This window comes from Motacilla alba, chromosome 18 (assembly GCF_015832195.1).
Source record: "Motacilla alba alba isolate MOTALB_02 chromosome 18, Motacilla_alba_V1.0_pri, whole genome shotgun sequence".
Lineage (NCBI taxonomy): Eukaryota > Metazoa > Chordata > Aves > Passeriformes > Motacillidae > Motacilla > Motacilla alba.
This window is the reverse complement of record NC_052033.1, coordinates 1,927,956-1,952,685: the sequence shown is the minus strand read 5'-3', so window position 1 is coordinate 1,952,685 and position 24,730 is coordinate 1,927,956. Positions and strand designations below refer to the sequence as shown.

Genomic DNA, 24,730 nt, shown 5'->3' with positions numbered 1-24,730 from the left:
TGGCCTGCAGGAAGCCCTGGCAGTGTTGGTGGCCACCAAGTCATTTTTCATGAAGTGTGGATAAATGGATACATGGATCCATTTATAGTAAATGGATAAATGGAACTGCAGGCTTCTGGTTTACTTGAAGTTGTAAGGCCAGACCTTATAAAGTTCTGCTATTAACAGAAGCACAAAGCTGGCTTGAATACAGTATTGTACAGGGAACAGTAAACAACTCGAGAAAGTGGCCTTCTGGGAAAACTGACCTTCCATTCAGCTGCAATCCCTAGACAAGGAATTGTTTCACAGAATAGCACAAAACCCAAAGACTAACCACGTGACAAGACAGGAAGTTTTTATTCCTGGTTAGATGAGATAACAAACCATGTGAAATTCCACAAGTAAGATGCCACCTATTTATCCTCAACAAGGAAGAGACAAATGTGCATTTTGTAGACGTCGGGTAAAGCTAATTCTCAAATCAAATTGTATATGAACTTCCATCCATCAAACAGTGCAGTTATTTTAATGTGTTTGTGGGGTACTTGACATATCAATGTGTTTTTAATAGATTCGTCTCCTGAACAATGGTGAAATGTTTTGACTGTGGCAAAATAAATAACCCACCTTTGACTTGCGGGCTGCAGGAGCCTGGTGGCTTCAGCCATCAGGGCTCCAAGGATGTTGTGGTGGAGCCACAAAAGATAAAAGCTGACAGATAAAGCTGAAAGCAAAAAGATAGTTTTGGGCAAAAGCAGAACTGTTGGCACCATTCTGGTTAAATTCTGATGTCATTAACTGCCTTTACTGCTCTGTCTCCTTTCTATTTACTTCAGAGATCTTCTGTCTGAAAAAGTGTGGGGTGCTGTAGGATGGCTCCTCATCCTCCTGGCAGCCAGGAGTGCCTTTCAACATCAACTGAAGGACCCACAGTAAGGTAATTTTCAAGTGCTTCAGGGTAAATTAGACAAAGTTTGTCAACACAAGGGCTTGTTATTTCTCAGTGATTCTCACAGCACTTTACCGTATGGTTTCACAGATAGCACACACAGTTAAGCATCCAGCAGAATAACTTTTCATAGCTCTCATTTTAATACGCAGCAATGTCTCTTCTTGCTCTCGATTGTTTTATGCATTTAAGATGTTATTTTAGCTAACTGAGCTTGTTTTTCCTTATGGTTACAATATCAGGGAGTGAATATAAACTTAGATACTGAGCAAAAATAATAATAAGTGAATATAAACTTAGATACTTCCATGTGGGGTGGAGCAAAAGGGATCAGCAGAGTGTGATGCAGTGGTGGAGATTGCTTAGGGAGAGGGAGGAAAAGCTCAGGCACTGAAGGATAGACAGGGCCCAGCTGACATCTGCTTGGAATCATGGCGTTGGTAATGGCAGGTGAACAGAGATTAACACGAGGGGTGGGCAGCACCCACATTTGACGTGGTGTGTAAACTACACTGTTTCTGTCGTAGGCCCGTTCTCAGTTGATAACTGCAAATGGAGACCCAAGGCTTGAGGTGCAAGCTGCAGAGCTGGGAAAAGCCCCACTCAGTGTGTGTCCTGCCTGACTTCTCCGTGGCACATTTTGGAAGTACAGCTCATGAGGAGATGATGAATGTCACTGCACAACATTAGTGGAAACAGGCTGGCTCATCCTCTTGGCTCTGGCTGAGACTGCAACAGAAGTGTCCTTCCTGGAATCTTTGAGACAAACCTGGATTGATCAGATACTAAAGAGCTCCAAGGAATCAGGAGAGAATGTGTGGCCCTTCCTGAGCACCAGGATCTCACATTTCCACTACAACAGCATAGTGCTGCTCTCCTGCCCAGCAATTCCTTTGCCTGGGCATTTCCATGGAGGAGGTTGATCGGTGGTGTGATTCTGCTGTGGCAAAGGTTTCCCTTTTCTCCACGGCTAACAAAAGGCTCTGTCAAGTTAACAGGAGAAGGATGGAGTTAAGTAGCACCAGGTATGTATCTAAATAAAGCAGGAGAAGAACTGTACAGAGAAGACAATACACAAAAGGGAGAGAAGGGAAGAGAAGCATCTGATTTTCAGCACCTCCTCATGGGACCTTGTGGCTGTCCCACTCTTGCAGATAAAAATATGACTGCACTTCCCTGATGCTCCTGTAAGTCAGGAGCAGAGAGGAAAGCGCTATGAGGCCACATTTTCCCAAGTGTAAGACAGGAGCAGGATGATTTATACCACTCAAGAAGCAGGCTTATGTCTTGCATTCCCTGCAGCATTTTTCACCCCAAAGGATGCCAAATGGCACATTTGTCCTGCCAGAGATGTCAAGAGCAATGGTTTTTGATGTTAAGGCAGTGGGAAGAGTATGGGAAAGACTTTTACCAAGAAATATTTCACTTCTGGCCCTAAAATTAGTGCATCCCCATGGAGATGTGATTCTGTAATTCATCGCTCTGCAGGGCCTGAGTTTTGCTGCCAGATGTGATGTGCTGAGATAATATGCCTGCAATTTTTTTTTTTTTTTTTTTTTGCAAGGGGTATGGAGGGGAATTTGGGCTTTGTGATTCTTGTGTTTCTTTCTCTGGAGCAGTGGAGAGTCCTTGAATGCTCCTATTCCTGGCAGCTGTCAGGGACAGGAGCTGGAGAGGCTGCTTTTCTGATGGGAGGCCAACTAGCCATGAGTTTAATAAATTACCTCTTCACCTGTCTGCAGTGCTGCCCTGCTCCTTGGAGGACCAGCGCTCTGAGAGATTCCCAGCCAAGGAACAGAATTTTTTCTTCCTTTCCATCAAGCAGATTTTAAAAGGGAGGGAAAATTCCACAACCCGTCTTAGCCCAGAAGTGGTGTCAGTTTGTCTCTCTGTCTGTCAGCTCTGGGGTGATGTGCTAGGCTTCCTGCTGGGATGGCACAGACAAAAGGCTGCTGAGGGAGGCATTTGGATAAAGGGTCCCTGGTTCTTTCCAGCCTGTGTAACTCCAGATGATGTTTCCAGCCATTGTTGCTGGGAGTGTATTTCTCTGTGGTTTTAAAAATTCTCACAAATGATGAGGCTCATCAGTCTTCTCAGCATTGTGTGTCTGAGGAAGGAATGCTGGCAGCAGAGCATTTCAGTGGGATGGGGTGAATGTGAAGAGCTCGAGGAGCAGAAAAGGCTGTGTGATGGCAGACTTGGTCTGCTCCACTCTGCTCAGGGAGGCTGATTATCACCCAGAGCTGTGGCCATAGGGAGCAGCTCCAAAGCCAAGTCCTCACTATGCTTACTGAACGAACTAAAACAAGTTCCAGCAACCAGAGGTGGTAACAGGGCCAGATTCAGAGCACTTACCCCCCACCTCCCAGTGACTGCCCCAGGCAAGGACACTCCATGGTGTGTGGCACTGGCTGGAGGAACCTGCCCACGGTCCCATTACCAAGTGGGAGAGGGGGAAATGACCTAGCTTGGACCCTTGTCACCTGCTGGCCCTACACAGATCCAAGACAGTTTCTTTAGAGGGGCGTGAGCTGGCTGGGGCTGGACACCAAGCACACAAATCAGCACTAAAGAAAAGCTGATGGGGTTTGCAATCTCTGCAGCTCTGCTCTGTGGACACTGAGCAGCCACTTGCTCATTCCACCATCAAAACCACTGAGTCTTTCCCTCCTGGAGATTTCACCCCATGGAGAGAACAGACCAGTTGGCTCACAAAGCTGTTTCCTCACTCCTGGCACAGTTTACTGGGGCTTTGCTCTGTGAGAGAACTCTGAAAGTGCCACTGTATAAGATGTGGGGGCTTTGCTTCAACAAATGCTGTTGTCTCTGGGTGCTTGTTTAGTTTTTGAGAGAAGGTTTGGTGCAGAAGGGAAGGAACTAGCTGGAAAATGCCCAGTGAGTGTGAAATTATGGCAAGCTTGGGAGTTTCTGGGCTATCAGTTTCATTTGGTAAAAGCAAGACAAACAGCTGTTCAAAGTTTGCTTTTGTAATTTCTTCGCCTCCAGATTCCCAGCCTGAAAGCATTTGCTTCTGAAGATGACTGCTGAACAGGGAGGGAGAAACAAGAACCTAATGTTGCCAAGCCAAGCCTTTGCTAGCCCCAAGGCATGACCACTGAGCAGCTGCCTGCTGCAGACAATGTCATTCTTTTTCTTCCCCACTTATAACTCAGTTCTTACATCATCAAATAATACTGTGAAGATGTCCAAACACCTCCAGCTTCTTTAGCAGCTTTATTCCATGGCTTCCAGTCAAACACTGGTTTTGGTAGGTTGTAGACAACACTGAAAGACAAGTTTATCCTGCAGCTAAGATGGATTGATCTGTAGAACAGTTCTGTTCTTAAGCACATCTTGTGATGTTCTGTTCTGTAGACCAGAGACATGGGAGAGTGGAAAGCACACAAGGCTCAGGCAAGTAAACAAGATTTGGTGCACAGCCCGGTGAAGAACGTGCTCACAGAAAAGTTTATGGCACAGTTCAAATGCCAGCTTGCCAGCTGACACCCTCAACACACACAGTGTAGGGTTTAATGACAATCAAGTTTCTTTATGAATTAAAAAAAAAAAATCAACAAAAAAAACCCCAAACACCCCTCCAGGCAAATCTGCCTTTTATACGTCCAGGATGTAATTAAGGATTAGTGAAGTGGACGTGGAATTAAATGGATATTGGAGCTCAAAAAGGGCTGGCAGAAAACCATCTTCTCTCGATGATCCCAGGTGCAGTTTGCTTAAATAAAAAAGTCATCTTGTTTTTACAGTACTGAAGAATGGAAGAACTTCTGCTGTGGGCATTGGTGCTGAGACTGGACACACCAGCACTGCTGGGCTTGGAGTCTCTCTCTACACCATAAATGAAGCAGCATCTCCTGAGATTGCAGGTGGGATTGCAGGTAGGACTGCAGAGAAACATGCACTTGGAAAAGGATGCTGTGGCCCTTGAGAGGCCAGGCCCTGTGCATTGTGCAGTCTTTGCTTTGTGCCTTCCTGCCTGTGGGCTGGGAGCCCTGATCCCAAGAATCTCACTTCTTACAGAGCTGTTTAAGAGATCAGCTCTGCTCTTGACCTCAGTTTTCACCAGGTCATCCCTGGAGAGTTCCAGTACATCCCCATTTCTCAATCTGACCCTAAGTTTGAGGAAACCAGCCTGGTGCCTCAGTTCTGACAGACTGATGTCAGCAGTGGGGGTGGATGGTGAGGAAAGGATGCTCCAAGGAAGTGAAAGTCTGTACTCTGATGAGGGGGGGTGTGTTAGGTTTTCTTTCCTTACACCAAGAAGGTGAAAAGCCCTGTTTTGCATATACCAAGCCTGCTTTTGGCTAATGTGCTTGCCAGAGATTTGGATATTTCCCCAAGCACAATCCCTCCTGAACAGACGAGTTCTCCACAATCACCAGCGCAGATCCTTAAAAGCAAAGAAATCTTTATTTTTCTGCTTGTAGGAATTTTTCTATCCCTTGTGGCTCTTGGTTTTGCAGTAATGTTACAAGGAGGAGATTGAAGGAAAATGTTTCCTGCCTCCAGAATTTCCCTTTGGGACCCCTATTAACAAAAAAATTCTTGCAGTTGTGAAACCTGTTGACTGGCTTTGCTGTGATATAAAACAGGCACCTTCAGTTCTCTGGGTATTCAGTAACAGTATGAGTGCCTCTGAGATTTGAGATACTGTCAGCAAAAGCTTTTTTTATATCTGAGCTTCATTTTTTTATAACAGCTGTGCAAAAGCAGCCTATGCATAAGAAGCAATAGGGCCACCAACCCTTGAACTTTCAGGGTTAATGTTTAACAACTTAAAAAGCCAAAATAGCCCTTTGCTGTAAAACGACATCCCTGGTAGAAGTAAACATTTCTCTGGCTGTGGTGTCCATCTTTGCAAATCTTTTCCTCTGCTGGTGGGGTGATGTACTCTGGACTGCCAAAGATTGATTTCACACTGACTGGGGATTTTCATAACACAAACTCCCATTTGCTGTGGTGGATTTGCACCAAGTCTTACTTTGATTTGTTGGGTTGCCTCCCAACCACAAGGTAAAATGAATGTGTGTCTAGCCATCAGCATTTGTGGGGCAGGGATTGCTTCTGGATTGGAGCTGCAAGCCATTACTGCACGAAGAATATATGTTTATGGTTATGTCTAAAACCTCGGGCAGGGGGTGGTCTGAAAGCTTCCTGGATTGTAACTATGGTCACCTCCACAGTTTACATGCGTTCCCAGTGACGCCTCTTCCAGGTTAGAGATAAGAGGTTTCCATTTTAGGGCAGAACAATGTCATTAAGAAAAATACAGGACACTTGTATTGTTTGCAGTAAAAAGCTTTCCTTCCGCCCCTCTTTGTTAAATAAGCTTCTGGTGATAAACAGGAACTGTACAAAACTGATGCCTTCCTGAGAAATTGGATCTGTGTGCAGTGTCTGGGAATGCTGGGAGACAGGGTGTGCACATTGTGGGGAAATCCAGAGGGAAGACCAGCCCAGTCCTTCCCCACCCCTTGGTGAGGCAGTGCCTGGCAAGCGGCTCAGCCACTCAGGGGTACCTCAACATGCGCTGCTCCAGGATAAGGCTCCCAAAAATTGCCAAAGCCCTGATTTGCCTCATTGTTGTGACACAGTTCTGCCTCTTCATTGGCAATTCCAGCTCCTTGTTTGACTTGGCAAAGACAAAGATTTTCAGGTAAGGGACTTGTTCCTTCGGGGCATGCACTGCCTGGTGTGGGTGCTTGTGGTCACTTTCTCTCTCTGCCTCTCTGTCTTTTTTACCCTGAAACTTGCACTTCTGATCTGAGTTAGGTGACCACTTTAGCAGAGCATGGTGTTGGAAGATCCACGGTCAAAAACCGGCCTCACTGTTTTCCAGGGCTTCCTAAAGCAGCTTTTGCTTCTCTAATGCTACGTGTATTCATGCTTTGGCACTACATAGTATTTGCTTTTCCTGATGGCTTCCAGAAGGACCTTATTCAGCCCTAATCCAGATTGCCGTGGTGGACAGTGAATTTGGTGGCATGGCTTTGAATTTATGGCAAGTTCAGCAGCTGATTCCTAACACAAAATATGCTGCATCCTGGGACACCAATGCCACGTGGACATGATATCTTGATATCTCTTTTATATAAATGGTCAAGTAAATCCTTCAGGAATGGGTGTGGAGGGAATTGCAGTGAAATGTCTCCAGCATCACTGGCAGGGAGCACTGCTCCTTGCATGAGCCCTTGCAGACACCTGAGCCTTTCCCAGTATGGCTCGTGGATGTGCTGGTGCTGTGTATAGGAAGCACCACTCCCCAGTCTCCCCACCACCCTCACATGGTCCCGGCTCTCCCAGTGAGCTCACATGGCTTGGCTGGGTCGGTTGGTTCTCGGCTGAATGTCTGGGCTGGTGCTATGGGGGCAGGCAGGAGGAGTGAAGCTGGGAACATCTGCAGCTCTTCTGGAGGTGACTTGAGTCCAGCAGCCTGAGACCACGCTTTGAGGACAGCTGTCAGTTTGGAGAGTGGGAGGGAAAGGAGAGAAGGAGGAGGTGTAGAGAAGTGAGTTCTCCTTGATCCAGAGCCCATCAGTGGCAGAACTGGAACAAGAAGTGGCTCTTCATATTTAGCTGCTTGAAGCCATTTCCTTCTACAGTAGTTTCAGAGAATGGAAATGCTGTATTTATACAACTTAAGTAAAACACAAGAAGATATGAGCTGTGTGTGGTTGTCTGTGTGGCAGTTCTATTTCTGTACCTTGTATGTCACGCAGAATACACAAAGCAGCATTTTCATGGCTTTATCCTCTATTTGTCCTTGGGCTTTGTAAAAGGGGAGGAAAATGACAGTAAATGTCATTGAGCTTCTGCAGTTGTTTGCCAGCTGGACTCTAGAGCCTGAAATTCATGGAGATGCTTTGACAATTTGTCTGGATTTAAAATGCTGGTCAGGAGAGCAGGGTCCTGTGTAAGCACGAGTGCCTGGCCATGTGGGCCTGACTGCAGGGAGCAAGGTTTGGGATGTGAAGACTCCCGGGTTTTACATTTTGGTCTCTGGCACAGCATTTGAGGGGTAACAGACTGAGGTGGAATCTGCCCTGCAAGACAGCACATAGGGAAAGCCTGGAGTGGGGGCTGGTTTCTCATTGAAACTCCTTTTCATTTGTTCTCTGCGCTTTAATTCAAAGTTTTAAACATCATCTTAAAAACACAACAGAAATTCACCAAGGGATTTAAGATCTGCCTGAGCTACCTCACCAAATTCCTCTTTATTTAGAGTGTCCATATAAAATCTTTCCTGGTGTTGGGCAGCAAACAGTGACAGTAAGTTTATACATGCAGCACTATGATAGAAAGCACATGCTGCACACTTGGTTGAAACTGGCTAATGATTATGAGAGAGGCAGAGCTGATAGGCCATTTACTACAAGCTCTCTTTTTTAGCCTTGCAAAGGTTCACTCATTTATCTGATACAAAACGATTTTTAAAAGCCGCCTTAGCTGATAATTTCCTGAACACTTTCAGAGTGGTATAACATCCATCAAATTTCAGCAGCAACTGAGCTGCTATCTGCAGCCTGTTATCTGCAGAAGTGCTCTTTGTCCCATTTATCACTTCGGAAGCAATCCACAGCGTTCCGAAACAAGTGTGTCATGCAAAGGCTGAACGTGAGGGTGGGATCAGACTGCCACAGCCATGGTTTATCCTGAACAGCTCAGCTGCAGATATTGTTCACCTTCCTTTTCCCTGTTCTACCCTCCAGCCACGTACAGAGAAGAGGGGATGTTTAGGGCAAAACTCCACCAGTTCTGCCTTGATTTTTTTTTCTGCGTTCCAGCACACTCTTGTTGCAGGTGGCTCTTCTGCTGTCAGCAGGTGTGTCCTCCTGTGACAGCCTGGTACCTGCCTGTGCCTCTGAATCAGGCAGCAGGGCAGCTGCAGTATTAGAGGCAAGTGCTAAAAATGTAGAGATTTTGCATTTTAAGAGCTTCACAGTGTCTGCCTTCAGACACATGTGCCTGGAGAGTGCTGTGTGATGCCCTTGCACTGCCTGACCAAAGCAGAGGAGGAGAGAAAAAAGTGCCCTGTGACCCCAAAAGCTCAAGAGGTGATGTAGGTAAAGAAGTGAGTTTCACTGTGGCATTCACATTCCCGAACATGATTTCTTCACCCAGGGCTTTTCTCCTGGGAAGCTGAAAGGCAGTGAGAGGCCTCAGAGAAAAGGAAACAATTCTTATCTCATTTGCTTCTCCTGTGTTGTGCTCACATGTGGGATGTGTTTGGAGATTGTTCACCCACAGGTGATTGTTCCATTGTATTCTGCTGTGAGTTGTTTTCACTCTTTGGCCAATCAGGGCCAAGCTGTGTCAGACTCTGAAGAGTCACGAGTTTTCATTATTATCTTTTTAGCATTCTGTAAGTATCCTTGCTGTATTCTTTAGTATAGTATAGTATAGTATTCTTTAATATAATATAGTATCATAAAGTAATAAATTAGCCTTCTGATATCGATGGAGTCAGATTCATCATCTCTCCCCTCATCGGGGTTGCCTGAATTTACAATATTTCACTTCTTCTCAGACTTCCCTTCCTGAATTCTGGAAGATCTTCATGCTCCGTGGCTGAAGCACAGGGCTCTGCTGGCAGAGGAGAGAGGCAGATGGCTCTCCCCATGGTGGGGGCCGTGTCCTGAGCCCAGGATCTCCAAACCAACCCCGCAGTGCTGCGGGGACATTGCCAGGGGGCCTGCCCAGTGCGTGGCAAAGCTGGGCTGTACTGGTTGGCTGTTACTGCCAGTGTGAGTGCTTCATGTGCCAGGTGCTGAGGAGAGAATGTGTGCCTCTGGGATTTGCCTGGTGGGGAGATAAGCAAGATTCAGGCTAGAATGGTGCAGGAAGTTGAATAACATTTTGGCAAAGTTTAAAATGAAATTGCTCTAGAGCACAGAGAGAGGCTCAGAGTCAAGAGCACTAGAAATGAGCTGAAGGGTGTTCTGTGTTAAGTGTGTGTGATGTATCTGCTTTTCCTCTGATTGCATTCAGGAAATTGAACATTTTCCAACATGCCCCAGCAACACAACAAGTGGACCCCCAAGAGCAACAGGGTTTAAACTATTCTGATAATGGGAACAGGACCATTTTAAAGGTGACTTTGGGAGGCCACATCACAAGACTCAATGATGTGGTGGAGAAGACACCAAGATGGAAAGGAAAGGAGGAGCAGAAGGAAACAATGAAACCAGTTATGAGTGTTGAGGAAGCAAAGGAGAACATGGCTGTGAAACCACCACCCCAGTTGGAGGGAATCAAGAAGACAACAGTAAAAACAACCCCTATGGTGCAGGAAAACAAGGGGAAAACAACAGTGAGGCCAGCTCCATGGGTGGAAGAAGTCAAGGAAAAGACAACAGTGAAACCACTTGCCAGGGAGAAGGGAGACAAGGAGAAGGCAACAGTGAAACCATCCTCTGTGGTGAAGGAAGAACACGAGAACAACACATCTGAAGACCAAGCAAAACCCAGAGCACCTCCTGCATCAATGAAAACTGTAAGACCTGCTCCTCAGGCTGCTGCTGTGACACAGAAGAGGAAACTGAGCTCTGCTAACTTCACATCTGAGCCACAGTGGGATTTTGAGGATGAGTACCTGCTGGATAACTCATCCCCACCCTCGGTAGGTGGGATGGTGCAGATGGTCACCAAGAATGGTGCCTCCCCATTGACCTCCTTGTCTGCTGGCCCCTGTGTGCCCTTTGCAGCGGGGGATGATTTCAGAGCTGTAGGTCACTCATTGGTATATACAGATGCTGGTGGGATCCAGACAGGAAGACCTCTATATACAACATCTGCATTCACAGGAAGACTCAGATTAATTAAATTTGAGCATCTCTTAATTACTAATGTCCAGGAGCAGGGCCTTTAGGAAAGTAGTGGACTCCAGCAAAGTTCTCAGCAAGCAGCTGGGCCGGGTTGTGGTGTCTCATACTGTCTCTGTCCCCCATCCTGTGCTGGTAAGTCTTTGTAAAGCTCACCCAGAGCAGTTTTCCCTGGCACCCCTGTTTCTGGAAGGCTTGGAACAGGTGGGTCACCTTCTCACATGTTGTGTCTCACTCCCAGACCTGATCTGTAATTCTGCAGAGAGAAGGAGTCATTGGGAACACTCTCCCCTCCTTCATTTCCTGCATGATCAGAGTTTTCCCTTGTTCCTCTGGTACTGATCCAGTCTAGCTCTGGAGGCACAAGAAGAACCAAGCCTTGCACAGTACCTGCTTGAGCAGGATGGGAATGTCCCTGTTTCTGACATGAAATATGCTGTGAGTGAAATGATGCCACCATGAAACCCTTGACAATGTTGTCCTCAGCGTGTTCCTGTGGTGACAGGCAGAATGAGGGCTGTCTCCCCAGCCTGTGACAGGGCTGTCATCCTCATCCACTGCAGAGAGCCTAGCTCAGGCATGGAGCACTCAGCAAGGCTTTGGCAATGCAGGGGATTTGAGCTGGGCACAAGGGTCCATTTGGTCTCATTTTGTCTTTCAGTAGGTGTTTGGGGAAGGTGTCTAAGAAAGTAGAGCCCAAATTGACTCAGCAGAAAATTCAGTGTGGTGGAGCTGTTTCCTTGTTTCCTTTCCATCTGCACACACAGCCTCACTCTTGCCAGGCTGCAGTGAGACCTCCCTTGTAGGATAAGCTGGCTTGGATTCCCTTCTCAGCTGTGCATTTCACTGATTTATTTATGACATTGAACAAGTTGTTGCACATTTTTTCTTACCCTTAAAGGGAGTGGCAATGATGATCTGATTTCATTTGTTCATCAGTGTTTCCTTGGGTGGACGCTTAGGACCTTGTGAGGGGCATTGCCAACAGGGACTGCTCATTATAACATGTATATATTATTGCAGCATATTCCTGGTGCTTACAGCCTTATTTGATGCATTTAGGTTAGACCTGTTACAAATGTTAATTTGCATCAGCTAATGAGGCCCAAAGCCAGTAAAACATTTAAAACAGCAAAGCATTTTAAACAGTGAAACATTTAAAACAGTAAAACAGGCCTGTTGTTCTGAAGAGGAAAGTCTCAGAGTCATCCTGGCTCCCTTGTAGGTGACTTTTCACCCGCTGGTTATGGATGCAGTGCTAAAATTGTGCTTCATGTTCCTGGTGATGGGGATCATGAGGCAAATGGTACCACTGGAGTTTCTGTGTTTCCCCTTTGGTCCTGCCACAGACAGGCCCACAAGAACTGGCACTCAGTCAGGTTTACCACCTCTGCTCATCAGTCATTTCTGTTTCCTTTTTGTTTTTCAAGACCTGCTCTGAATCAGTGAGGGCCAGGGCTGCCAAGTCTGCCTGGCTGCGGGATCTTTTCCTGCCCAACATCACCCTCTTCATGGACAAGAGATACTTCAATGACAGTGAATGGAACCGCCTGGAGCATTTTATACCCCCCTTTGGCTTCATGGACCTGAATTATTCATGTGAGTCCCCCAGGGCTTGTCAGGATGGGACTTTCAGACTCCTAACAGGAACCTTCTGCTGAGTAGCTGGAGGTTTGCAGCATCTCCCCATCAAAGGCATCAGTCTAGAGGATCTCACGGTGGAAGCTCTGGTGGTTTCACTGTGTCCATCCCTAAGGCTCTTGATAACTCAGCACTGTGTTTGCTTCACAGTGGTAAAGGAGGTCATATCCCTGCTGCCCCCAAAGCCCCACCAGCAGCTGCTCCTGGCCAACCATGACAGCAGCATGCCCACATGCATCAGCTGTGCTGTCGTGGGGAATGGAGGAATACTGAATAACTCTGGGATGGGCCAGGAGATTGACTCCCATGACTATGTCTTCAGGTAAGGCTGCCTTCCTTCTCAGAAGATGCACAGCTACTTTACTGTGGCTAGCCCCTAACTGTGACTGGATCACTTCATCTCTTCTAGTATTCCACTCATTCCTAAGTGCCAAGATGATGGATGGCAGGAGATAAAAAGTCCAAAAATAATTGGAAAGTTACTCAATATCCAAAGCCTGTGGTCACAAATCAGCCATAAAGAGCTATCTCCACAGCAGGGGCTGTCCTGCAGATCAGGGTGCCAGTCAGAGTGGGCCTAGTCTACCCTTCCTCCAGGCTAACACTGGCTTTTCCTATGAGGAATGTGCATGGGAGGGGTTTCAGTGGTCACCTAACTCTCCTGTGTTTCATTTCCTTTGCCAGGGTGAGCGGGGCTGTCATCAAGGGTTATGAAAAAGATGTGGGAACAAAAACCTCCTTTTATGGATTCACAGCCTACTCCCTGGTTTCCTCTCTTCAGATCTTGGGACACAGAGGGTTCAGCAACATCCCACGGGACAAAGTGAGTGAGGTCCCTGCTGTGTGCATGCCCAGCTTTAACAGGATGCTGTTTGTCTGTGTGCTTCAGTTCTGCTCTTGCCACGAGGAGCAGAGGGGCTGAGGCAGCTCTTTAGCATTACCCTCAGGGAGGGAACCTGCCCTGCCTCGGCTCAGAGTGAGTGTTTGCAAGTTGTGTCAATGCCACCCCAGCCTTGTGTCATCTTTGAGGCAGGAACAGGAGTGAAGGCAGCACGTGAACTCTAACTCTCTTCAGCAGGCTAATTTGAGTTTATTAGAAACCCATTCTTCTTATACACCATACACAGGTGGACTTGATTGGTCACTTAATTAACACCCTTCACCCCACTGGCTAATTAAGAAGACACACTTTGGTAAACATTTTATGAGAAAACAACTGTTCAAAACACCAGCTGCAAGATTGTTTTAATTCTTTCTCTTAGCCTTCTCAAAACTCTCCAGAACAATTCCTGGGAAAGTTTATCTGGCTTTCTCTCTCTCTGACCAGAGTGTCACACCCACAGCCTTGTGGCATGTAGAAGGAGCTGCACATCAGATGTTTTCTCCGTTCTGCTGCTGTGCTGGTTGAGAGCTGCAGACTGAAGATGTGTGCTCAAGAAACTCAGTGAGCCGAGATGTCTACTTGCATTTTTTTTGGAAGTGCTGTTCACTGATGCTCCCTTGTTTTCTTAGCACGTCAGATACATTCACTTCCTGGAGGGAGCAAGAGACTATGAGTGGCTGGAGGCTCTTCTCTTCAACAAGGACATCAGGAAAGGATTCTTGAACCTCAGCGGGTAAAGCAAACTACATCCCCTCTGCCCCTCCAGTGACAAGCTCTCTGTTGGGCTCTTTTCTCTCCCAGTGCTCAGCCTATGGAGGACCAGGCCAGGGTAAAGCCTCCCTCCCGGGGCAGACTTGCAGGCAGAAATCTCTCATTTTCCACACAGCTCTGAGCACTGCTGTCGTCAGTACACCTCCTTCACAGAGGTAGCTGATTTCAATGATGTGTGGCCAGAGCTTAGAGAAAGCTTTGTGACTTTTGGGGATGAACACATGCTGCTGGCTGGTCTGGTGTGGCCTGCTCATGGATGAAGGCCTGGCTTCACTAATTTTTGCCTATACAAACACAAGCTTTTGATATTCCTGTCTCCTTTTGTTGCCTTTCCTCCTGATCTCTTCCTCTGCAATGCACACAGGCTATGGAGACTTTGTCATAATGTGTGAAATGTTACAGAATATCTTCACAGTGCTTGTGGTTCTTCTCTTACCACCAAATGCATCAAGGCTGATCCTTTGCAGCTGTGATGAGGTGTAGGAGATTGTCTTGAGTCTCCCCATTCCGGTCCTTAGGCAGAAGCCCCGGCAGAAATTCGATGAAGATTTCACAATGGACAAATACCTGGTGGCTCACCCTGATTTCCTCAGATACATGAAAAACAGGTGAGCTGTGGGTTGTGTGCTCTAACAGGCTTGTTTTTCCTGGCCAGCACCATCTCTGTCTCTGGCCTCTCCTCCCAGCTCCCTCCCCTGTAACCACAGCTCAGCCCCACCAGCAGCCTGAGCTCAGCTGAAACTCTCTGTGGTGCTGCAGTGGGATGCTAGTGGTGGGTGAACATCCAGAACCTGTGGGCTGGAGAAGCAACAGCCATCAGACTGTTTGGTTTTCTGCATCCAAAAGAGACCCAGGGCCAATTGCAGCTTTAGGTGTAGGAAGAATGTTGCTGAAGTGCCAGAGTAGTTGATCTCTAGTTCAGGACCTTTCACCCATTGCTTGGCACCTTGGAGGAAGGCTCTGTAACAGATTTTCTCTCCAGAGATTCCTTCTAGACATGGGAAGTTGGTTGTGCTCTCAAGCACAACAGGCTCTTCTTCCCTTGCCTGGCCTGGCTGCTGCTCTTCTGTGCCTCTCCAGCCCTTTCCACAAGCCTGCTGGCCACTGTCACCATGAGATCTGCCCATCATGGGCCACACATGACCGAGAGATGGAGGAACAGGAGCTCCTGTAGTGCCCAGCTTTGGCTGCCTTTATACCCTTCAGTGTCCTTGAGAGCTGCTGCCTTCCCTGGAGCCAGATGGCCAGCACTCCCTGCCTGCTCTGCCATGCCCCCTCTGAGCTGGGGCCTTTCCAAGACCAAGAGGACTCCGTGCTATTTTTTCCCAGTGTTTACTCCTACTTTCCTAACAACTCCTGGCATGACACGGTGCAGCTCCTGGCAGGTTTTGTGACACTCCTCTGCGCCTTCCCTAGGTCTCCTTTCACTCCTAGATGTGGGTGGGGAGCAGGATATACCAGGGAGCCTCAAAGCCACCTCTGCACTGCAAAGCAAAGGGCAGATTTAAGAGTAGTGGGCTTTAACCTATGAGATCCTTTAATCCATCCCCTCTTCACCTCCACTGCCTCAAGACCCACCACTTCCACAAAGCTGGGGCAGAGCTGGGCTTAGGTTGCAGTGCAGATGGTGGAGAGTTCTGGGCACACTCATGGCTTCTCTGAAATGCCTCATATGGCCCCAATCTGGTGCAAGGAGGGAAGATGCCACATGAGCCACAGGGGGACAAGGTGTGCCCTACTTGAAACACCACAGCCAGCAACTCCTCAGTGCTTTCCTTTCTCCTGCTGCAGGTTTTTAAAGTCTAAAAATTTGGAAAAGCACTACTGGAGGCTGTACAGACCCACAACAGGGGCCTTCCTGCTGCTGACTGCCCTCCATCTCTGTGACCAGGTAAGGGTACAGTGATCCTTGAGAATTCCAGACCCAGAGCTGTCTGGGAGTGGGAACAGGGGACCCAGGAGAGCAGGGGCGGCTGCTGTCTGCCTGGAGAGTATATGGGCTCGTGGCAGCTGTGGAGGAGCAGACTGAAGATGAGAAACAGCCCCAAAATAGCTCCCATAGAGGTGGTGAAGCCTGCTGTGACCTGGAGCACATGATCTCCCAGGGAGACAGTGGGGGGACAGCGGGATCTCTGGAGCCAGTGCTCACAGTCTGGTCCTTCTGGACCCCCACACAGCGTCACCAGAGAAGCCCCAGCTGGCATCTCTATCCTGTATTTCACCTGCTCCCTCCATCCCTGGGAGCCTTGCCCACTGAGCCTTGCATCTTTCCAGGTCAGTGCCTATGGCTACATCACAGAGGGGTACGAGAGGTACTCGGATCACTACTATGACAAGGACTGGAAAAAGCTGATTTTCTACATTAACCATGACTTCAACCTGGAGAAGCAGGTGTGGAAGAGGCTTCATGATGAGAATATAATTAAACTTTACCTGAGAACCTGACTGCAGCAAAGGCCATTGCCTGGGAAATCTCAACACCACCTCACTGGGAACAGAAGAGGATCACCAGAGCCAAGGTTAGCTCTGGACTGCCAGGCACATTTCATGCCCACAAAGACATTTCCCTCCTCCAGCAGCTCTGTTATTTCACAACACTTCAACAAATGTGTGAATGCTGCAGACCTAAAGAACAACAAGGAAATGCAGCCTGCTAACGAAGTCCCACCTGGCTGTGCTGCAGGACTCTGGCTGATGTTGTAGGCATGGCTATTATGAGAGCAGGATCCAGGATGGATATGGTCCTTTGTGTAATTCAGGTTTTCTCTCTTTGCAAGGAGATGCTCCTCAGGCTGGGACCACTTCTCCTCTGGGTGGATCCTCTCCATTAGCAATGCCCATTTTGGAGCAGGGTATTGTCTGAACAAGCTCCCTGAGGAGCTGCAATGGATGGAGGTGGAAACACAGATTCTGTTTCAGGTTGACTTGATTTCTTGGGAGGGGGCTGCACTCACTCTGCTCCCTGTAGATAAAAAGGATGGACTGGACACTTCCAGGTGACTAATTTGAGAGAGAATGAGTTTCACTTCTGCTACCCCGTGCTATGACACTTCCAGAGGAGCACTGTCATCAACTCCAGGGCAGGTAGCTGCTCTCCATGGTGTAGCAGACCTCCTGTACCTGGTGCCTCTTGCCCCAGGGCTGCCCTGGCTGCACAAAATGTGAATTTTGTGGCCTGGACCTGCTGTGCCAAGTCCTTGCATAGCTGGGCTTTGTCATGCTTGGCTCCCAGCTGTGCCCAGGGCGCTGTGTTTGTCCTGTTGGGAGGAGAGGTGGAAGCTCTCCAAGTCCAGGGATGGATGCCATGTGTCCTTGCTGCTGGCTGAAGTGCCTGTCCCCCATAGTGCTGAGAGGGGCCCAGCTGCAGCCAGCACACCTGGAGTGTGTTGGCCTCCTGAAAGGGGTTTTGTAAGCAAAATAAATGGTAATACTTTGGCCAAGCTGATCTTTCAGCAGCCCTGTGGATTGTGGTTATTTAGTGCAGAATTGATGCTTTAATGGCTGAGATACAGCAGATGGTAAAGCCAGGAAAGAGCAGGACTGAGGGATAATGAGATTACCTCCACCTGCAGAAGCTCTGCAGCTTGTGTAGACACACCTGAGCATCCCCCACCTGTTCACCTTGCAGGACAGGGATCAGCACCAGCCAAACACCTCCCTGAGGAAGTGGGTGAACACCTGATGAGTCTGCCCTTGTCCCAGCAACTGCTCTCTAAGTATATCAGATATTCAAGAAAAAATTATGAAGGGTTGTGCAGGCAAAAAGCCACCTCCAGTGTCCCAGCAGGTCCAGAGCATGTCCTGGGGTTAACCAGCTGCACACTCACCAGACCTGCTTTGGTTGTGTTTTTCCATTTCTGTGTTCTTCCATTTCATTTTTTGTTGGGGGCAGCAGTGTCTCCAGGGACTCTCTGGGCTCCAAGGAAGGCATTTCAGCCGGGATTGTCAGCAGGGTTTGTCAGGCTTGATTTCCTTTTCCCCTTTTTCCACGTACTGCAGAGAGGCCGGGCAGTTTCTCATGTCTCACTGAGTTTGTTTGTGAAGGACAACCTCCCACACTGAGAATCTAAATGCAGAACTCAGCTTCTCTGGAGAGGGTGTAGCCTGTGCCTGGCTGCTGTGCCCCTGGAGCCCAGGGTGTCTGTGGGAGCAGGGAGCTCCTGGATGCTCTCTTGGGAATGGTGCAGCCCTGTGGGAACGCCAGGCCCAGAGGGAGCCACGGGCTTTGCAGCAGAGCAGAAATCCTTCCTGAGCAGCAAACAGGGAAGCCTGGGTGAGGCTGGTCACCATCCAGAGCTGTCTGGGGAGAAACTCCTGCACCCAGGAGCTGTGGACCTGCTGGATGCCTCAGCCCCTCGTGGTGGCTGTGCACTCTGTCCCCAGGTGGCCCTGCTGGTGTGCCCGGTCCCCAGGCCCTGCAGGCTCTCCCTGATGGGCTGTGGGTGGGCAGTGAGGCAGTTCTGTTCCTTGCCTGTCCCTCAGGCCATACCACATTGCTGTGGGTTGCTTAGTGACCAGCTCCACCGGGTATTCTTCCTGCCTGAATAGGGCTTTTCTCTTCCCGAGAAGTTGGAAGAAGTTTCTCTTAGACCTTTCCCTTCCCCCTCCTCCTCTTTTGTTCCTCTGTCCTTTGGGAAGCAGGAAGGGGCTGAGTCCCACTGAGCAAGGACTCCCCATGGGTGAGGGGGCTTTGGGGTGGGCTGGCTGCTCCCCCAGCCCAGGCTTTTCCCTGGTGTTGAGGCTTCCCAGAGGCAAGGGAAGGAAACTTCCTGGGAGGCTTTCCCCAGAGCCTGTTCCCTCCAGGCTTTTCTCTCAGCACAGCTGAGTTTGATGTTATCAGGGATAATCCTGGCTGAGAGAGGAGCCTTTGCTGTGGCCTGAAGTTTCCCAGCGAGCTCAAAGCCACATCCTCCCTGATCCCAGGAAAGTGACTCTGACCTGACGGTCCCCCTCATCTCCTCGCTTTGCTCCTGTCCCCCTGCACCAAGGCCACCGTGGGCTGGCTGAGGCGTGGCACACACTGGGACACATCCCCCGGGCACAAGTCCAGCTGTGCCTCGCCAGAGCCACCTGATCTTGTGGCACCGGGTCCAGCGTGGCCGCAGGAAGTTGAGCGGGGTTGGGGCTGGCATTTCCCTGCCAACTTCCAGCCTGGCACAAACACAGGGAACAAAGCCTGTGGAGAGCAGCTACAGCTGGAGCAGCCTTGGCAAGAGCCAGGTTCAGGGCTGGGCAAGCTCCCAGCAGGGTGAGTGTCCCAGGGTGAAAGCAGCACAGCTGGGCAGAGCCAGTGCCACGGTGCAGGGCCACCCCAAAACCCAGGTCTCCGTGGTTGGCACGGCACCAAGATTGTCCCTGTGCCACCAGGTGGCAGCTCCTGTTCAGGGATCTGTCCTTGTGCCGGCTCTGGCACATCCTGGTGTGCCACCGTGTCGGCGCTGGGCACAGCCCTGCAGCTGCTGCCACTGACAGCCCGGGGGCTCCCTGGGCTCTGAGGGGACACACGGAGCTCGGCTTTGGTACCTCGCAGTCACGAGGTGTGTGCAAAGGTGGTGGGGTCAGGTCTGAATCCCGAGGGATGCTCAGATACAGCCACTCCTGCACGGACACAATATCCAGTGCCAGCGAGCAGTGGAATCCCCACTGCCAGCCAGGAGCTCTGGGGGCTGCAGGATTTAAACAGAGACATTTGATTTGGGGGATAAATAAACCATGTGCCTCAGCATGTCCAGAAGTTGCTGTTTTGTCAGCCCTGCTTTTTTCAAAATCTCTTGGTGAGTTCCATGAACTGTTATTGCAGCTGTGCCAGACTCCTCCTGGGGTTCCTCAAGAGTTAACAGCCTTTAAATATTCCCCACCAGATTGTAGAAACCAAACCCAGTTGTCACCCAGAAGCTCTCATGGTGTCACCTTCCTGGCAGGGACTCAAATTCATTGCTTCATTTCCACCTCTTCCCTCTTTGAGTGTGGCTGCTCACCTGCAGAGCAGGAGCAGAGACCACCCTGTCCTGCTGTGTGTTCACAGCTCCTTGACTGCAGCTGAAGCAGGAGGAAGCAGACATGGGCTTGCTGGGGCACAGGGCTGCATTTTGGGGACGAGTGAGTGTGCAGAGCCCATCTGGTCCCTGCTCCTGGTCAGTGCAGCCCTGCTCTCTGGCTCCTCTCTGGGTTTGGCCTTACCAGGACCTGGGACAAGGTGGGCTCTGCACCATGTCCTGAGGTTTGAGGTACCTCCTAAAGGTGGCAGCCAACCCCAAACCCAACCAGGTGCTAGAGGGAGCCGCTGTGTATGCCACACAGGGCTCCAAGGCAACCTCATGCCATGGTGGCACATCCATATTGTCACTCCTGTCTCAGGGAGGCACGGAGCAGCCAGAGCTGGATAACAGCACCTAGCTTTCCAGCATGGACTTGCTCCCTGTGGATGGGTTACTCTCCAGCTTCTGTGGCTGATGGGATGCTGTGGGAGTGTGGCAGAGCTGTGTGCCTGCTCCAGGTCAGCACAAAAAGCTCTGTGCTGGGGACTCAGCAGGTGCTGTCAGTGTTCCTCAGTTGCTGAGAGGTTTTGGGCAGGCCTTGGGGGCAGAAGGTGGAAGGTTTCCCCTCCTCGCCTCCTCTGTGTGGACCTTCTCCCTTTCTTGGGGATGTGGTAGCAGGTAAATCCAGTTGGACCAGAAAAACTATTGATAATAGGGGAGGGAGAACAAGATAAAGGAGCAGCCCATGGCTTTGTTGTGCAAAAAGCACCTCCAGGTGCTGGAGCAGGGCCCTGCAGGTAAACAGCTCCAGGGGGTGCAGCAGGGCTCCTCTGCCAGGCTGAGCAACAGGACCTTGGGTGCTGCAGGGCTTTCCCAGCTTGGCCTGCCCAGCCCTTGGGGTGGTAAATTCTGGAAAGACACTTCCTGAGTCCTGGGGACATCCCAAGGCTCCCTCCATCCCTCCCATGGCAGCCATGCAGTGTCAGATGGGCCCACACAGGGGGGTGGACAAGGGGCTGGGTCACCAACCTCACTCAAACATGGTGTCCCCTCTCCCCAGCTTTGGGGACAGAGCCTGGCCTGACCCCAGGGACATGTGGCTTTGAGCAGACCTCAGGGACTGGTTGCACTGCTAAGAACAGGGCAGGATCAGCCAACATCTGCTCTGCTTGGTCCAGAGATGACATCTTGGTCAAAGATATCTTCTTGGTGCCCCAGGGAGGGGGAAGGCAGTGGTTTGCATCATCACCCTAATTTCTCAGAGGCATTTCCCTGCTCTGCACCCCTCCTGGCATGGCTCAGAGCCTCCCAGGTTGCCTCATGCCAGTGGAGAGGGGATGGCCTTTGAACTGTGGGTTCAAGGGCTGACCAAGGGCTCTGCCATGCTCAGGCACCCGAGATAAGAGCTGGGCTGGGCCAGCAGGGCCAAGGGGAGCGAGCCAACACGAGCCAGCCTAAGCCACATCCTGCCACTGCTCATGAGGTCCTGACCTGCCACCTCAGCATATGGCTTACCCCAAGAACCTTCCTGCTTTGGGGAAGGGCAGGAGGGGAATACAGGGTGCCACCTCCTGCCACAGTGGCACAAAGATTACAGAGTCACAGAATCCCTTTGGCTGGAAAAGGCCTCTGACATCATTGATTCCAACCTTTGACTGAACACCACCTTGTCAACTAGTCCATGGCACTGAGTGCCACACCCAGCCTTTCCTTAAACCCCTTCAGGGACAGTGACTCCACCGCCTCCCTGGGCAGCCCATTCCAATGCCTGACAGCCCTTTCTGAGAAGAAATTCCTCCTCATGTCCAACCTAGAGGTCCCCTGGCACAGGACTATGTCTTCTCATCCTGTCACTGGTTTGCAGGGAGAAGAGACCGATCCCCAGCTGGCTACACCCTCCTGTCAGGGACTTGTAGAGAGTGATAAAGCCTCCTCTTCTCCAGGCTAAACAGCTCCAGCTCCCTCAGCTCCTCCTCATAGGATTTGTGTTCCATACCCTTCCCCAGCTTCGTTGCCCTTCTCTGAGCAGTTTTGCTGCACCCCTGAACCCCTTTCCCCCCCTGCAGCCTGGGGGTGTGGGCGGAAGGGCAGAGCCCAGCCCTGAGCATCTCTGGTCCCACAGCCAAGTGCTGCCAGTGCCCTGCTGTCACCCTGCTGTCACCCTGCTGTCACCCTGCTGTCACCCGGATCTCCAGGCATCCTCCGTGTGGTCACTTCTCCTGCCCTTGGTTGTAGTAACACCTACAAATGGAACACAGAGCCGAGCGGAGCGTCAGGGGTGCCTGACCCCGTTTGCCCTGGGCGAGGGGAGCTGTGGCCGAGCTGCTCCCGCTGCCCTCCCTGCCTGGCAGGCAGGGGCCCTGCGTCACCTCCCGGGACATCTGCTGATGAATTTTTCATGCTGCCGTGGCCGTGCCTCCGCAGGCAGCCATATGGCCCTCGTTCTCGGGGGTGACACAACTCTGCGTTTCAGGGACCTGCTCGGTGAGCAGGTTTTTGGCACTTTCTTAAATGTACCTCTGACCCGTGCTGAAGGAATTTGGATGTATGAATCCTCCAGGAGATTTTTGGAGATCTCATTCTCCCACCTGCACACTTCATCATGGCAAAGACCATGAGATTTTCCTCCACCAACCTGTGGCTGGCAGCCAGCTGGTGCAAAATATGTTTATTCTCCTCTTGTGCTCTCTAGCCACAGGGAGGGATTGGGTTCTGTTTCCAAGGAGTAATCACTGGAATAAAAAGCCCAGGCTAAAAATGATACTTGCTGGTTTCCATTGTAATTTCTTTTATGTTCTTTTCCTAATCTTTATTTGGCAACTACCATCCTAAAAGGTTTTTCACACTTATTTAACTTCTAAATTAAGCACCACTTAATTTTGGGGCATAGTCCAAAATGCATTGTAGCACAAAACAAGTAGAGCAGATGAAGAACTGTGCATCTCATTTTCACCCCGCTGAAAATAAAACCAACAGTAGAAAACCATATATCATGGAAACAGCGAGATGTGAAGAAACCAGCTCCTCTAGCCCTTGAAGCTGCCACTCCACCAGCATTTGCATGATTGGGCCATAAATGTTTCCAAATGGTAAATTCCTGACTTTCCCCAGGTCACTTCCCCTGGACCATTGGTCATCCATCTGGAGCCAAGCCTTGCTGTGTCCCTTGTGACTTACTCGAGCAGTTGGTAATAATTAGCTGTGGTTAACGAGGGGCCAGAGTCAAGAGCACGTGAGCCAAGGCACTGGATGGCAGGGAGCACATCCAGCGATGAGCAAGGCAGAGCAAGGCAGACCCTGGGTCACACAGGGTGGGGACAGCTCCAGGCTGGGGGACTCTGAGCAGGACCCCAGACTCAACCATGCTCTGCTGGCTCTGAGTCTTCCAGAAAATGCCTGCACCCTGAGGTCTGGGAGCAGCTTTAGTGATAGAGGCAAAAAGCACCAAACCCCTCCATCGACGCACCCCCATTTCTCTGAGCTGCCTTTTGCAACTGGGGTACATGTGACCCCCTCTTCCTGCTGTCCTTCCTCAGCTTTAGCTCCAGCTGGGCTTTAAGCTCAGTCTCACCCCTGTGTGTCCAAGTGGTCATGGTCTGTTCTGTGCTTCCAGCTGTTCTCTCCTTCCCCGAGACAGCCAGTGCCCAGCCAGCCTTCCTGCCACAGCTCCCCTGCACAGCAGCAGGGAGGGCTCCCTGCAAGTCTGCTTTGAAATCAGCCTGGCCACCATCCCTTTGTGGTGTCCCAGGTCCAGTGTCCTCTCTCCCAGTGGGACAAGGCCAGCAGTGACAGCGCTGCCAGCCTCAGGCACAGAGCTGCTCCCGCGTTCGCACCACAGCCTGGCACTTCATGGATACCAACGCGGTGCCACCCCCACACAGCCAAAATTCCCAGAGGACAGGGCTGGCAATGGAGGGATCTCTAGTAATGGAAGCAAGTGGAGATTGAAGAAAACTCCTGTTAAAATGTGCTTTGCTTTTATCTTCATTTGAACCTGTCTGGGCAGGCTGGAAAGGAAGTGGGGAGTGGTTGGATCTGAGGGGATAAAGGAGTGTTGGGGAAAATGCAGGCACAGTGGGACTCAGGGAAGGGATACAGTTTGGGCCCAAACTTTGGGGCTGTATAATGCAAGAGGGTATTTGTGAAGGGGCTGGAGGTGTATGAGAGCCTGGAACAACACATGAGTGCTCATGGAGCTGCACGCAAAGGGTTTGGATGGAGCAGGGCTCACCAAGTGCTGCTCCCCACGTCTGGTAACTTCCTAAAAATCCAACCACCCAAATCTCTACAGTTCAACTGAAAAGGCTTGTTTGCCTGCTGAGTCCCTTCCCCCACTGCAACAAACATTTTGGTATGCATATCCTTCAGTTCGCAGGCTGGTTCCTTCGGAGTTGAACTAAAATAACACCAAGATATTCTTTCGAAAAAGAAACTGGAGCACATCCTCTCCGAAAATACCAAAATAATTCATGCAAAATTTCCCCCAAACCTGTTTCTCCTTTTCTCCAACCCAAACTCTTTGTCGAGCTTGCCACAAAGCCCAGAAAGGTTTTGTTTGCTGCAAATGCAGGCGATCCATTCAGCCAGAACGTGGCCAGGGACCGGGGGGCAGCACCCCAACCGTGTCCCCCCTCCTCTTTAGAGGCAGTGCCCCATCAGTGTCCCCCCTTTTCCCCACATTTGTGCC

General features: G+C 50.0%; 1 protein-coding gene across 2 annotated transcripts; it reads left to right on the top strand.

The window, feature by feature from the left end:
- The first annotated feature begins 6,305 nt into the window (after positions 1–6,305).
- ST6GALNAC1 (ST6 N-acetylgalactosaminide alpha-2,6-sialyltransferase 1) lies at positions 6,306–17,100 on the top strand. Of its 2 annotated transcripts, XM_038157360.1 has the most exons (9): positions 6,309–6,605; positions 9,938–10,568; positions 12,201–12,369; positions 12,562–12,733; positions 13,096–13,234; positions 13,924–14,027; positions 14,584–14,673; positions 15,857–15,956; positions 16,340–17,100. In XM_038157360.1, the coding sequence occupies exons 1-9, from the start codon at positions 6,475–6,477 to the stop codon at positions 16,508–16,510; spliced, it is 1,707 nt and encodes a 568-aa protein (XP_038013288.1). In that variant the 5' UTR covers positions 6,309–6,474; the 3' UTR covers positions 16,511–17,100. The 2 variants fall into 2 exon arrangements, with proteins under 2 accessions (XP_038013289.1, XP_038013288.1); XM_038157361.1 differs by lacking the exons at positions 15,857–15,956; positions 16,340–17,100 and having other exon boundaries at positions 6,306–6,605; positions 14,430–14,614.
- The last annotated feature ends 7,630 nt before the right edge of the window (positions 17,101–24,730 follow it).